Source organism: Artemia sp. Qi Xiang Cuo, chromosome 12 (assembly GCF_049724085.1).
Source record: "Artemia sp. Qi Xiang Cuo chromosome 12, ASM4972408v1, whole genome shotgun sequence".
Lineage (NCBI taxonomy): Eukaryota > Metazoa > Arthropoda > Branchiopoda > Anostraca > Artemiidae > Artemia > Artemia sp. Qi Xiang Cuo.
The window spans coordinates 27,502,185-27,517,054 of NC_142805.1; the positions used below are offsets into that span (position 1 = coordinate 27,502,185).

General features: G+C 35.5%; 1 protein-coding gene across 2 annotated transcripts in view; it reads left to right on the plus strand.

The window, feature by feature from the left end:
- Nucleotides 1-14,870, plus strand: part of r (carbamoyl-phosphate synthetase 2, aspartate transcarbamylase, and dihydroorotase rudimentary) — a 243,477-nt gene that overhangs the window by 200,503 nt on the left and 28,104 nt on the right. For both annotated transcript variants that reach the window (XM_089097829.1, XM_089097830.1), the window contains 2 exons: nucleotides 4,536-4,704; nucleotides 14,180-14,364. In XM_089097829.1, coding sequence (XP_088953955.1) covers nucleotides 4,536-4,704; nucleotides 14,180-14,364 — 354 coding nt within the window. The remainder of the gene's footprint in view (nucleotides 1-4,535; nucleotides 4,705-14,179; nucleotides 14,365-14,870) is intronic.

Below are 14,870 nucleotides of genomic sequence, written 5' to 3' on the forward strand. Positions count from 1 at the left end.
AATCATGCTGTGATGACAATTTTGTTTTCAATTCTAGTATTAATATTTATTTTCATCCTTCCTGGGAGGGTGTCAAGAGGGAGGCTTGGAATATTTTGTAATGGAGGGGGAGCGGGCGTAGCTGCTTTGGCCTCAGGCGGCTTGAAGCTGCGGTGAGTTACTATTAGTTGTAGTAATAGTAAACATTTCGCGACTGTAAATCCATGATTCAGTTATGCCTTTTGACGCAAAAACCTAAATAATGTAAAAATAGGGCTTGATCAAAAAAGCTTCTAAAATAACCATATATTACCACTTAAGTTACAAAATACCCATATGCTTGCAAATTTCACTCTAATTTTAACGACGATAAAAAAGGCTCAGTGTGCCCTTTCTCACGGGGCTGCATGGGTCTTATCTCTCTGGCGACAGGGTTTTTGAACCGGACAGGTTACGGAAATTCATGCATAAAAAAGTCCTCTGGGGAAAAAAATCAACAAAGAAATGCACTGGTTTTTAAGGTTCTAATTTACTCTCCTTACATTCAAAACTATTCATAAAGTATTTTATCATTAAAATCATCAATTATAAAATTATTAATGAAGCATATAAAAAAATTTATTCTATAATAATATTAAAAAATTTATTATTAAAATTTTATTCTAACCACAAAATTTTATCTTATTGAAGTACAAAAAATATATAAAAATCATTATTAAAATTTGTTTTATTTAAGTGTATTTTTAAATCGTTAAAAAGGGCGACCAAGTGAAACTTTTGATTTCAACCAATTCTGCTTCTTATCAACTTCATTTGGAGTATCCTTGCACAGCCTGGCAATACGCACTCAACAAAGCACAAACAGAAAAAATACAGATAATAAAAAAACACCCTTAAGGATAATATACGGTCAAGATAAGCTCCCCCGCCGCTCTGTCCAGCAAAGGTTTAAACAGCTGGGAGGAGGAATACTTTGTGCAGAAGATTTAAGGCTCTATCTAATACTTCGTTTTCTCTTGTTTGTTCCCCACCTCATATTCCCATCCCCCGACCCTCGAAAATCACCAGACAGTGCACAAACGAATCACCTGTTCCTTTGTTTGTGGAGTTTACCCATCACATGCGTAGAACGTCTTTCATACCCTCATTGTCGATAGGTATAATATAAACAGGAAACGGGAAATAGCTTGTTATCCCTCTCTGTTTTTTTAAACAAATTTTCCCTCTGAATTTTCTCTGAATCTTTCTCTGAATTTCCCTTAGTGTTTTTACTATTAACTTGTGTAGTTGAAATATTTTGCTTAAATATTAGACTGTATTCGACATAACACTTTGAATTCAGTGTTGTTTTTTTAGACCACACTGCCGTTCTATGACGAACTAATAAACTTTCAAATGGGGATAAATCCATTTATTTAGACAGTGAAAAAACAGGTACAAAAGTCCAGATATTTGGATCACATATACAGCGACTGTCTTCAGTATAAATACTAAAATAATAAAATTGAAACTAGCATATTTATAAACAACAGAATAAATAACTTTTTGGGTCCTTCGCAAAATAATGAACTTCCAGATTGTGTATTGTTTATAAATATGCTAGTTTCAATTTTATTATTTTAGTATTTCTACTGAAGACGGTCGCTGTATATGTGATTGAAATATCTGGACTTTTGGTACCTGTTTTTTCATTGTAAAAAAAATGGATTTAACCCCATTTGAAAGTTTATTCACTCGGCCATTTGAGCTTGTGAGTAGTTTTTTTTTAAATGAAACATTCATTCATATCCCCGAATTAGTAGCGAATAGAAGATGTATAAATTATCCGTGTTCTTCGTTAATTTTAAAATTTGCTTATGCTGCAGAAGAAGGAGATTGAAATGACGAAATCTTGGTTTTGAAAACCTAGTTGAGAGATAAAGTGGCACAGTGGATCCATCTGTGCCTGGAGATACATTGACCAGGGTTCGATCCCAATTGTGGTAGGGCCAACACAAAGCCCTTTGTAGTCGAGAAGCGTCGTCAGTCAATAGATGAAAAAACCTGTATTAACGCTAACGTATTCTCAAGTCTACTAATACTATGTCCTTTTTTTAATAACAAATTCCAAATAAGTTTTGGAAACTTATTTGGAAAAACTTTCAAAACTTTCATTCCAAAAAAGTTTTGGAATGAAGCCATAGTTGACAAGCCTATGGCTTCCTCCTTTATTGAATAAAATAAATTCCTAAATCCTACCTCCTCTCCACTCAGTGGCATTACATTCCAAAACTTTCCAAAGAAATATATAAAATTTAGGTCCAAGTATAAAAGATATAAAAGAATTTAAATATAAACAAACTATCTTTTTTTTTCACTTTTAAATAACAGCCAAATAGTGGTTTCATATTATTGCAATTCTTTAAAAATAATTTCACCTATAAAAATATGCTCTAGTGCAGTGGGCCGTTCGCTTGTCACGAAAACTTGGTTGGGAAGTTCGCGTGGAAGATCCCGATTGCAATGGCTAGCTTATTATGAAGACACCTTTATCTTTTCTGGTAATACCAATAAACATTTTTATTAAGATGCTTTTATGCCCCACCCCCCGTCTCGAAAAAATGGCATATTTCAATATAAAGAAAATCAATCTTTACTTATTATTTACATACAGTTACATCAAATAATTTGAAATGAGCAACCATTTTAAATAATTAACATTAAAGAATTACGTTAACATTAATTAACATTAAAAAAATTTCACATTAAAACTTACAAATTATCTTTACAAATAGTTTAAAAATAAAGAAATAAAAACTTAAATTTACAATGAACAAAAAATTAACATTAAAAAACATTAACATTTAAAAAAGCCATAAACATAAGACAAATTTGCTGTTATTCTAACTATAAATTTGCAAATTGCTGTTAATTTGGCTAATTGCTGTTAAATTTTCAAATTTGGCTGTTATTCTAACTGTAAATTTGCAAATTGCTGTTAATTTGGCTAATTGCTGTTAAATTTACAAATTTGGCTCTTATTCTAACTGTAAAAACTCCATTATGCACAACGAATCATTTTTAAATTGGATTTTTTGTTTTAACTATTTAAAAGCTTATTTTAATCTTTAAAGGAATATATTTCAATAACTTGTATTTGTATCCTTCGTCATAATCATCATGCAGATATAAAAACTGCTGTTCAAAGCTTCCGTCTTTTTTAATTTCAACGATATGCTTCTAATCTTCCCTCTCATTGGTCAATCATAAATTTAGGTTTTAAAGTTGATGATAACCCCATCCAATTGGGCACATACCAGCTATGAACCAGAAGGAGGGGTCCTGCCCGTACCCCTAAAAATCCTGAGATTTTCATAACCGTGCTACAATTTCTTGCATTTTTGTTATATCTTCTCTGCCTTTGATCTTTAAAGTTTATGCTCTTCGCCCAGCCCAATAAACAAATTTGTACATAAATTTTGGATGAGGTAAATTATTACCGCCTTTGCGTGCAATATGCGTGTGGCAGGCATTACACGCTCGCGTTATGTTGTACTTTTTTTTACATACCCCAATCAAGGTCGTATCCATGAGGGGGGGCTGGGAGGTTGGAACCCCCTCCCAATTTTTGGCCGACTCGCAAAAGCGTAACCAGAATGCATATAAATGAATTGTTGATGCGTAGAGAACAAAATGTTGATGCGTACAATTATTAAAGCATATTACTCTGGACAATTGTTTTTGTAGGGGTAGGAGCGAGTCTCAAAACTGTGAAGATCATGGATATGGATGGCCCTAAACGGATGTCTAATCTTCGCCAGGAATCTGTTTTGAAATTAAAAAAAAAACTAGAAACAAAAAGTAGAGGAATTTTATAAGAAATTTGTGTAAATTTATGAATTCATTGAGATTCGTTAGATTTCCCGGGTGCAAAGTACCAGTTTTGGCAACGTGGTACAATTTTGCCGTTTTTTTGTACAATTTTGAGGTTCTGGTTCAAGTCGGTACATTTGAAAATTTTGTGGTACAATACATAAAACCTAAAACCTAAGTGGTACAATACGTAAAACCCAATGCATAGAACTGGTGGGCAACGGCTGGTGAAAATTGCCAAACGGTATTATTGTGAATACCGGTGTTATTATTATGGTAATATACTGCTAAGCAGTGTTGTCAACGCGGCCCAATTGTACAGTTTTTGGAACAATTTAGAAGTCCTGGTACAAGTCGGTACAATTGAAAATTTTGTGGTATAATAAAAAATATCCTTTACATTTCGGTTTTATTTGCTACTTCCTGACTTGGATATCTGTTCAAGTTTTGGTTTATTGAATATTTTTCTGTATCGGCAAACTTTAAACCTGAACTTCAGATAGAACAAATTAATCTCTTGTGGTACAATTTTAGTCAGAAAAATCGAAAATTTTAGTTCGAACCGTTTGTAACGCAGCACAGCACCCGTCCTCTTTGCGTGTGTACCTTGCATTTGCGTTCCAGTTAATCAAAATAAGTGAAAAAAAACTTCCTAAGGCTTTCAAATTGAAATAATCTGTGATTTGCTGTTTCTCTCGTTTCAGGGGATACAAGTAACCTGTGAAGTTGCACCACACCATCTATTTCTATCTGAAAAAGATTTGGGTTCACTTGGCTCCAAAGGAGAGGTTCGCCCTCGACTCGCAACTATAGAGGACCAGCAAGCCCTCTGGAATAACCTTGAATTTATTGACTGCTTTGCAACTGATCACGGTAATACCTAGTGTCGATGATTCTATGTTTAGTAATCGACACAATCTCAGAACAACTCACAACTCTTTATTCACAATGTTGTGCTTACAGCACAAGAATTTTCATTGTGATGACATGATGAGAAAAAGTATTAGTGGTTTTTGTTAGAATAAGTTCTTGCTTTAAATAATAGATGGCGTTTTACTATTATTTTACAGAAGAATTGCTAAGAAATTTAAATTAAAGTGAGGTTGTGGTAATATTTTTAGGATTGCAAAGTAGGTTAATCGGCCTTTTCGATTTTTTCTTGGATTAAAAAGGTTTTCATCCAACAAGAGGCGTCCTGAGGCTCATTGTATTCGGAGGGGGGGGGGGGCGATCTTCGTAAATTCTACCCAATCGCTACCTGATTTATGTCTGATTTTTGCAGAAATCAAGAATCTTGCTAAATTTCGGCCGATTTTGCAAAATTTATGCCGAAATTTACGCCTTCGGCGAAAAATTTACCGAGTGGCAAAAAAGTTGGGGAGTCTTTATTGCTTAAGTTTTTTTCAAGAACTGAAAAATATAATTCCAACAGAACTTAATATTTTAAATCTGGAAATTGAAATTATGCATATGCCATAATCTTTACCCAAGGATGTGTCTCTTTTTTTTGAAACATCTACGTTCAACAAGCAAAACAAGAAATCATAAAGCTATGGAACCTAATAAAGATAATACAAAATTCTATTAGATCTGATTCAATAATTCGCATCGAAATAGGCAAAATTATGTAATATCTGCTATTACTATATACTTCGTTATTACAATAATAATAACAATTATAATTTATTTATTACCCACGAAAACACTTTACAATAAGTATTAGAATGTGGTACAAAAATAAATTACATCACACAAAAAAAATACAAAACATACGAAAAAACGAAAAATATTAACTGTAGAAAAAATTTAACAAGGCGATTATAAGTCTATCAAGAGCAGTACCTGATGGCTTCATGTGTAGCTTTTCTAACTTTAATGTTATGTCAGATACATTATATTTATTAATTAGAATCCGGTCACGTGTCCAAGGAGGAATGAAAAGAGGAAACTTAGAATATTTTAAACAACCTCTCCGGATTCTTTTTAAATCGCTTTTTCTCAGGATGGGGAAAACTCTTGCCGTGCAAAGGAATGAATGATCACAGTAGGTAGAATAGAGTTTCGCCAGCGCCAAGAGCCCCATCGCAATTCCAGTAGGCTTTTCGAGCAGCCGAAGCTCATATAATATGAACAATCTCAGTCTCCCAGTTGCCTTCAAGTCTTGTGGACACGGTCAGTCATAAATCAATGAAAACCTTTTATTCGGGGCTCCAATTGCTTTAAACGGCTTACAGAACTGATAGACTATTTGAATTACCCTTAGTCCATACCTTCCTTAGTTCTGCCCTAGGATGGATGATAGACCATTTATCAACAAGTGAAATTAATAATTTTTATACAATCCTGAAAAGGCTTTTTATTTCCCTTGTTTGGGAAAAATTTTTTTTATATCCAAATTGTATATAAGATAAGAATAAAGACAATCTGTGTTATAATTCACAAAAAAACTGCCACCATGTGTATGGGTGGCAGATGTTCCATCTGCCACCCATACACAGGTACGCTTGAGCTACTTTTTAGTAACATTTTTAGATTCTAGAGGATTTTTTTATCTTAAAAAGTATTTGTGCAAGGGAAATTAAGCTTTAAGGAATGAGTCCGGGGCTTTAATGATCCTCCAGACAGGTATTTCGGACTATCTAGATCCATTACTTCCTCCTCCAAAGAGCACTGACCCTTGACAACCTTTAACCGTCTTTGTGTTATAGAAGTGAAACTTCGGGAAATAGATATACTGCTCAAATGAGACACAAGGAAAGTGTTGAGTCTCATACTTTTGTTTAATCCTGATTTATAAGATTTGAAAGTCTATTTCTTAAATTTAGGAGAAAAGCCCTGATATGGCTTAAAATCCTGCTGAAATAACAGGAATCGGATTTTCAAACAAAAAAAAATATGTGGTAAATATATCTATGTAGAAAATATAATAGAATATTGAAAGGGTTCTTAGATCTTTAGGGACACTGCTGGAATATTCCTCTTTCCTGTATGCGTGCTTTCCCACCAACATCGAGGCCCGAGCGAAGTATTTGAACTTGCTTGTATTGGAGGTTTATCGTGCGGGGTCACCACTTTTAAAGGCAAAAATGGCGCAAGGAGTTGCTATGCCACTTACTGGAGGGGGAAGATCCCTCTTTGGCCCCAAATTAGTGGGATTTCCGCGGTTACTCCAACGGTTCCGTATACTAACGTGATCGGATGGTCTATGGCCACATTTAAAGCCAAAGTTTACCGATAAGATTTCTAGCTAACTCTTTTAGATTCGACCTAAGCTGAAAAGTTAAGAGAGTACATAGAAAAATCTTACTGTATTAACAGTCACGCGGTATAAAAAGAACTAACTAAAAAAGGGACTTTTCCTCCCAGCCCGCTAGCCGCACCACGCGGCGGGGGTTACTAGGGTGGTAATGAATCTTTCCAGCCAATCCTTGGACTTGCTAATTTACTGGCCGACCTCCCTAACTGCGCAATTCTTTCCCTCGTGGTCTATTAAGCACGTACGCAGTTAAGAGGACCCAAAATGGCGTAAAAAATAATAGGAAAATTAATATTTATTACTTACGGAAGGAAAATAAAAAAGGGGACAAAAGAAATGAATCTGGGAGGGAAATTTATCAGACAAAACTGGGACCAAGGGTTCCAACACCTTACTTCTAAGATAACTGACCCACATCCCCGTTGGATTGGCTGGAAATTCAGACAAAAAATCAAATTAAAATAAACGCTAAATTTCTTTTTCATCTTCCTCTGGTCTTCCAGGCCTTACAACTTCATTTCTTCCTTAGAGCTCCTGCCGTGCGAGGGTTTGCTCTGCCGATTAGTGTGGGGTACTATGGAGTTTTCCTTGTTTTTCAGCATTTTATCTTCCTCCTCCGTTGGCACTAATTGCAGGATGTCTTCCTCGGGACTCGTAGAAATTCATTGTGCTTAGCACAATCAAAAACAAAAATTTTCTTGCTCTCACGAATTTACATTTGAGAGGAGCAGAGAATCAATTTCTGGCACATGTGATGATGCCAGCCATCGGGAAAAATTGGCTGCACTAGCCTCTTAATTTCCATCTGTGGAAACAACCCCAAATCTCGATAAAAAAGTAAATTGCCCCTTGGCATAATTTCAAATAGTCTAAGGCCGAAAATACACAGGCTTGTGAAAACGATAAGGGTTCAGGAAAATGAAGTAAAAATCTGAGCGAACCATGAATCACTTTTTTCTAGTTTCCCTCCCCTGGGATAATTAACTGAAGAATATACGTTGATGCTAATTGAAAATGAAATTTGGATACATCTCCCACTGAATACAATTTGCCGGAAATACTTGTCGACTCCCATGAAGAATAACAGCTATGAATAGGGTTGCTGGACAACGGTTTGGGTGAAGTATGAAGTGACTGGGAGAGTATCCCCCAAGAACTCCAGATCAGAAAGGCAAGATCTCGGTAAAGGGATCACAACTTGTCCGCCAGTTGTTCATTGAGGAAAATGGCTATCTTTTGCGACTTCCCGCAGGGGATCTTCCCCAAGGGATTCCTCCCCCTCATAAAGGATCGACATATTTTTTGAATTGATAATACTAATTTGAGATTCGTTTCCAAATTTTTACAATCTGACTCGACATTCAATATCTCCCAACTTTCCCCCAACCCGTTGAAGGTAATTCATCTCTCTTTTGTAACCATCTTCTTTTATTCCCCATGGGGCTTTGACCTCTTTTTCCCCCTTATTATCCATTTTTTCAAGGCACAGCCCATCCAACAGTTTTTTTTTTTCGCCACTGCAGGCTGAATCTCCAAATTTTGTCTCTACTTTGCATTCCTCTTTTCGTCTCTACTTTTCTCAATTCTGTCATTCACGCAAAATAATAAATCAACGTTATATCTAATTTGGACTCCAGTGTCCACTATCTTTGACTGAATAATTTCATTGTAGCTCCGTTTAATATCTCTTTTCTCTTTCTTAGTTTTCTTTTCTTTTGTAGTAGCATTAAATAAATAATCATAAAATTTGAATTGGACTCTAGTGTCAATCTTCGACTGTCTTTTCTTATGGTAGTTACACTTAATATCTTTCTGTTTTCTTTTAGTCTTTTTTATTCCTACCACAGAAACAAATATTTCATCATCATATGGGAATTGAACTTCAACATTTGGTTTTTCATATTCTACCAAAATTTCTCGAATTTGCCGAGGAAAAGCGCGTACACTAAATTTCGTCTCATTTCTCTCTGGTACACTCAGCGTTTCATTTTGGCCTGTACTTGTTAGCGTCTCATATTCATTAAAAGTCTTCTCAAGTTTTCTATTATTTGTAAATTTTCCTGAAAAATCAATTTCGCGCGTCTTATTTTCAATATTATGTGGTCTTATTACTTCCGCATCCCATTTTTGTGGATTATCAACATTTTGAACACGTGTATCATCTATTTCGTTTTTCCGATTGGGTGGCACAGCCTTCCCATTTGTTTTATGGGCCGGTTCACCTTCCCGCCTTGTCAACGAAGTAGCATATTTTTCCGTCGTAGTGTAATTTTGTAATTTTTCCTCTGTTAAAGAAGTCGCTTCTAATGATAGGAGATTTCTGATATCTCCAAAGTCTCCTCCTACTAAAACATCCACTGCTAGTGTAGGTACTAAGCCTACTTTTATCATTTTTCTCTGGACCGTACCGTCCTTCTTTGCAATTTCTATTCTTACCCAAGCAGACGGGCATGGGTGCTTGTCTCCATAATAACAAAATGTTGTAATCTTATTTTTATGGTCTATCTCCGTTCTATTAATTAGGCCAGTTCGCACATAGGTTTGGTCACTGCAGGAATCAATTGCCATTTCGACTAATTCCCCGTTCAATTTTCCGTATATTTTTTGCGACTGCAAATGCTTAATTTTTTTCCTTATTATGGGTCATGGCCCAGGCTGTCATTTTCTGTGGTTTTTGGTCATGTTTACTGGGGCAGTTTCTTGCAAAATGCCCCGTGGTACCACAGTTATAGCAAGCTAGTTCTCCTTGCGCTGTGTTATAGTGCCTATTTTTGTTATACTCTCTATATTGAAATATGTCTGTCTCCTCAAATTCCTCTCTTATTTCGGTCCACCTATTTGCCATTTCCGCCATTTCTTCGCTTGTTTTTTGGGTTCTTTTCTTTCAAATATATTTTCAATTCTCTTTGGGTATTTGCTAAAAAAATTTCCATTACTGTTTTATTTACCACTTCCGTCAATTTTTCTTTTATCTCTTCTGGGTCTTCATACATTCTATAATTTTCTAACTCTAGCCATTTTAAACACATATCTTTCAATTTGTACCCGAATTCTGTATATGTTTCGTTGTCTCGTTTTCTTTCGCTTCTAAACCTTCTTTGAAAGTGCTTGGGGAAGAGTTGAAATTTTTCAAAAATGGCTTCTTTAGCCTTTCAAAATCTTTTTAGTATTCCATTGGTATTGCTTTATATGCAAGTTGTGCTTTGTAGTTAAGGAGGGGCTGTATTCTTGTCACCAAATTTTCTCTTGGTAATCCGCTTAATTCCGCCGTTTTTTCAAAATTGTATATGTATAAATGTACATCTTCATTTTCTTTCATTGGTTGAAGATTTAGTGCCTGCATTATCTTTATTGTGGACGATTTCTGAGGCTCTTGGGAATTTCTCCCTGCAATCATTTCCATTATGTATTTTCTTTCCTCTCTGTCTGTCTCCTCCTTTTTTTCTCTGGCTATCCTATCAGCCTCTTCCTTTTTTCTCTGGCTATCCTATCAGCCTCTTCCTTTCGTTCTAGTTTTTGTCTATCTTTCTCTCTTTCTTTTTCCCTGAAATTTAATAGTTGTTGTGTCATATCTATTTGGGTACTTTTTCGTGAGCTCCTACTGGAAATTGAGCTTCTATTACTCCTGCTACTTGACCTATTCTGAATCTCACTGTTATTATATTCTCTTAACTCGTTTTCTGAGTCTACTCGTTGTATAATGTTTTCTTCTCCCTGCAACTCTCTTGCTTTCCGTACCTTCTTTGGAGGGTGAGTTTGTTTTGTTATATCCGTTCTTTCTTGTAATAATTTTTCATCATATATTATCGCCACTGTTTCTTTTGTTCCGATTTCCCTGTCTAAGAGTAATTCTTTCTCCACTTGCTTTAAACTTTTCTCTTCTTCTCTGATTCGTACCGGGGATTGCTCTATTACTGATTTTTGGTTTGAAGATATCCTCTTCACATGTCTCAGAAATGTCTATTTCATCTGTTGAGTGATATATGGTTCTATCTGATGGTGTTTTTCTTAGGGTATTTCCAGCGGGAGTAGCATATAATTGTGCGTCTGAATCTGATTTTTGTTTTACCGCGGTAGATCTTGTTTGAATTCTTCGTTTGTCCGCCATTATTTCAAGGTTTATTTAACGTCTTTTGTTCAAATGAAAATCCTTTTATCAATGTTTCTTTTTATCCCTTTTGTGAAAAATTATTTCCTTTTAATTTGTCGATTATTTTTGGGTGGCGCAGCCTCCCTTGTCTCAGAAGTTAATTATTCGCGTGATTTATTGATTATTAAATTTTATTATCTATTATTATCCGACTAGGCACAGCTCAGGTAAAAACTTTCTCTTTACAATTTTTATATATGTACCCACTATAGGCTAATTTCTAGGCCAATTTTTTCGTCTCTTCAAAAGCGTGGAATTCTTTTATTATCAGATTTACTGATAGGACCTTAACTCGTTGCCACCACTTATTGGAGTGTAAGTACCGCTGGCACCACTTATTGGAGGATTATTGCGCGGGGTCACCACTTTTAAAGGCAAAAATGGCGCAAGGAGTTTCTATGCCACTTACTGGAGGGGGAAGATCCCTCTTTGGTCCCAAATTAGTGGGATTTCCGCGGTTACTCCAACGGTTCTGTATACTAACGTCATCAGATGGTCTAGGGCCACATTTAAAGCCAAAGTTTACCGATAAGATTTCTAACCAACTCTTTTAGATTCGACCTAAGCTGAAAAAGTTAAAAGAGTACATAGAAAAATCTTACTGTATTAACAATCATGCGGTATAAAAAGAACTGGCTAAAAAGGGACTTTTCCTCCCAGGCCGCTAGACACACCATGCGGCGGGGGATACTAGGGTGGTAATGCATCTGTCCAGCCAATCCTTCGACTTACTAATTTAGTGGCCGACCTCGCGAACTGAAAAATTCTTGTCCCTCGTGGTCTATTAAGCACGTACGCAGTTAAAAGGACCCAAAATGGCGTCAAAAAATAATTGGAAAATTAATATTTATTACTTAAGGAAGGAAAATAATAAAGGGGCCGAAAGAAATAAATTGGGAGGGACATTTATCTAAAAAAACTGGGACCAAGGGTTCCAACAGCTTGATTTCTCACAATCGTCGTCGTGGAAGTTTCAGATAAGTTTTCTCCCCCCAAACATTATTAGAATAAAATTAGAAATTTCCTAAACGGGTAAAACTTTTAACAAGACATTTACCTTTGCAAGAAAAATCAAAAACTTGTTTTGGCAAGTAGCTACAAAAATCCGAATATTTTAGCTTCACGTCCGAAAGCCTTTATCAACGGAGAAAAAGGAAGTAAAAAACAAAAACCTTTTTGGATAGGTAATTTTAGAAGTCTGAATATTTTAGCTTCATATCCTAGAGCCTTGATCAACGGGAAAAAAAAGGAAAAAACAACTTGTTTGGACAGTTTATTAAAAAATTCTGAAGATTTTGAGTTTCATATCCTAAAGCCTTTATCAACTGTAAAAAAGGAAAAAAACCTATTTGGACAGGTTATTAAAAACAATTCTGAATATTTCAGCTTCACATCCTAAAGCCTTTATCAGCGGGAAAAAAGGGAAAAAAACTTGTTTTAACATTTTGTTAAAAAATTCTGAATATTTTGAGTCTCATCTCCTAAAGCCTTTTTCTGTTCGTTTTGGGTTCTAATGTTGCTTCTTACTTTCAGTCAGAAAACTTGTTTTTTTTATATTTAGTTTCTGATCGTTTTTTAAATAATGCTTGGAAATCCGACGCCCCCTTCACAGAAATGTCCCATACCCCAAAGAAAGATCCTCCACGGAAAGATTCTCCCGAGTAACCCCCTCCTCCAGCCCCCCCCCCCATCAGAAAAAATCCTTTCTGAAAATGTCTGTATACTTCCCAATAATCAATACAATATGTAAGCAATGGGCAAAGTTCATAAATTTCAGCCCTTCCCCTGGGAACTGTGGGGGATTAAGTCATCTTAAAAGACATATTTATTAAATTTTCGACTGTGCTGAACAAAATGGCTATCTCAAAATTTTAATTGGGTGACTTTGAGAAAAAAATGAGCATGGGAGGGAGCCTAGTTGCCCTCCATTTTTTTTGGTCATTTAAAAGGGGCACTAGAACTTTTGGTTAAAAAAAAAGAAAAAAAAGCCTTTATCAACGGGAAAAAAGGAAAAAAAATGTATTTGGACGTGTTATTAAAAAAAAAATCTGAATATTTCAGTTCACATCTTAAACCCATTATCAACGGGAAAAGGAAGGAAGGAAGAGATGAAAAAAAAAACATTTTTGTACATGTAGCTGAAAAAAAGTCCAAATTTTTCAGTTTCACGTCCGAGAGCCTTTGTCAACGGGGTAAAAAAAAGAGGGAAAAAAAACTGGCTTAAACAAGTCCAATATGGCAATTCACACAATAAAACATAAGACAGGGAGACTGCCGTATATTATAGTATTTTAAAATATCGTATGTAGTTGTCACCTACCTTCGCGCTTTGCTGCGTGAATTATCATGGTGAAATGCCCGTTTCTTTCGTATCTTTTGGTTTTGTATCGCATTTGTCTTTTGGTTTTTGCTATCTTTTTTCTATTAAAATTTTTAATATTAGTATACATTTTTGATATTCTCCATTCTTTTTTAATCACTTTACTCTTTATCTCTAAGTTTTTTTTCTGTCTCTAATGCAACTTTTTCCTCTAAATCAAGTTGGAAACCTGGACATAGTCTTCTACGGGAGCGTAATTTGCCAGAAGCAGGGGGGCAACTTCCTCCTCTGGACCTCAGTTCCCCCCCCCCCCTCCCAGCTGAAATGTAGTTTCTTCCAAAATCTTGTAAAAGCTAAGATAAGCCTGCATAAGACAAATCTCCAGAGAAACGGGTCGCTTTTCTTTAGTTGGCTGACGGGTCATAAAATGGAGATTAGTACCGCCGGTAGGGACTGTGAAGTCCTGTGCCGTTTTCTTTACCTTATATATATATATATATATATATATATATATATATATATATATATATATATATATATATATATATATATATATATATATATATATATATATATATGATTGTCTCTGATTGTCAATATACGATGACTCTTCTTCTTACAGCTCCTCATACACTACAAGAAAAAACTAGTGGTAACCCCCCACCAGGTTTTCCTGGTTTGGAAACCATGTTGCCTCTTTTACTTGATGCCGTATCAAAAGGACGATTAACTGTTGAAGACATAGTGACTAGGCTCCATGATAACCCGAGACGGATTTTCAACCTCCCCGAACAGCCTAGTACTTGGGTAAGAAATTTGAAAAAGGAATTTATGTTTCTACTCTTTTTTACAGCTATTACTACTACTGACAACTCACTACAGCACGCAGCCACCTGAGCCATTACAACTACGCACGCTCCTCCTCCATCCCAAACTGTTCAAAGCCTCCTTCTTAACAACCTCCGAGGAAGTTCCGATTTCCTTGAAATCCTTTCTTATGACCTCTTCCCCCCTCCTCATTCGTTTATAACCGGCTATTCGTTTGACTCTTTTTTGGTAAATAAAAATGCGAATTATTAGAACATTTAAAAGGGAAAACACGATTTTTTGATAGTTTAAAATATGGGTAAACAAATAATTTAACTTGGTAGATTGGGGACGGGGGATATTTGACCATTTCTCTATATTTTATGCCATTATATGGATATAAATTAAAGTTGACACCTAAAATCATTTTTTTTCTTTCAACCCCTCCCCTTCCATATTACTCTGCCATGAAAATGCCAGTGATCCCCTTGGTCCTGATTATGGGT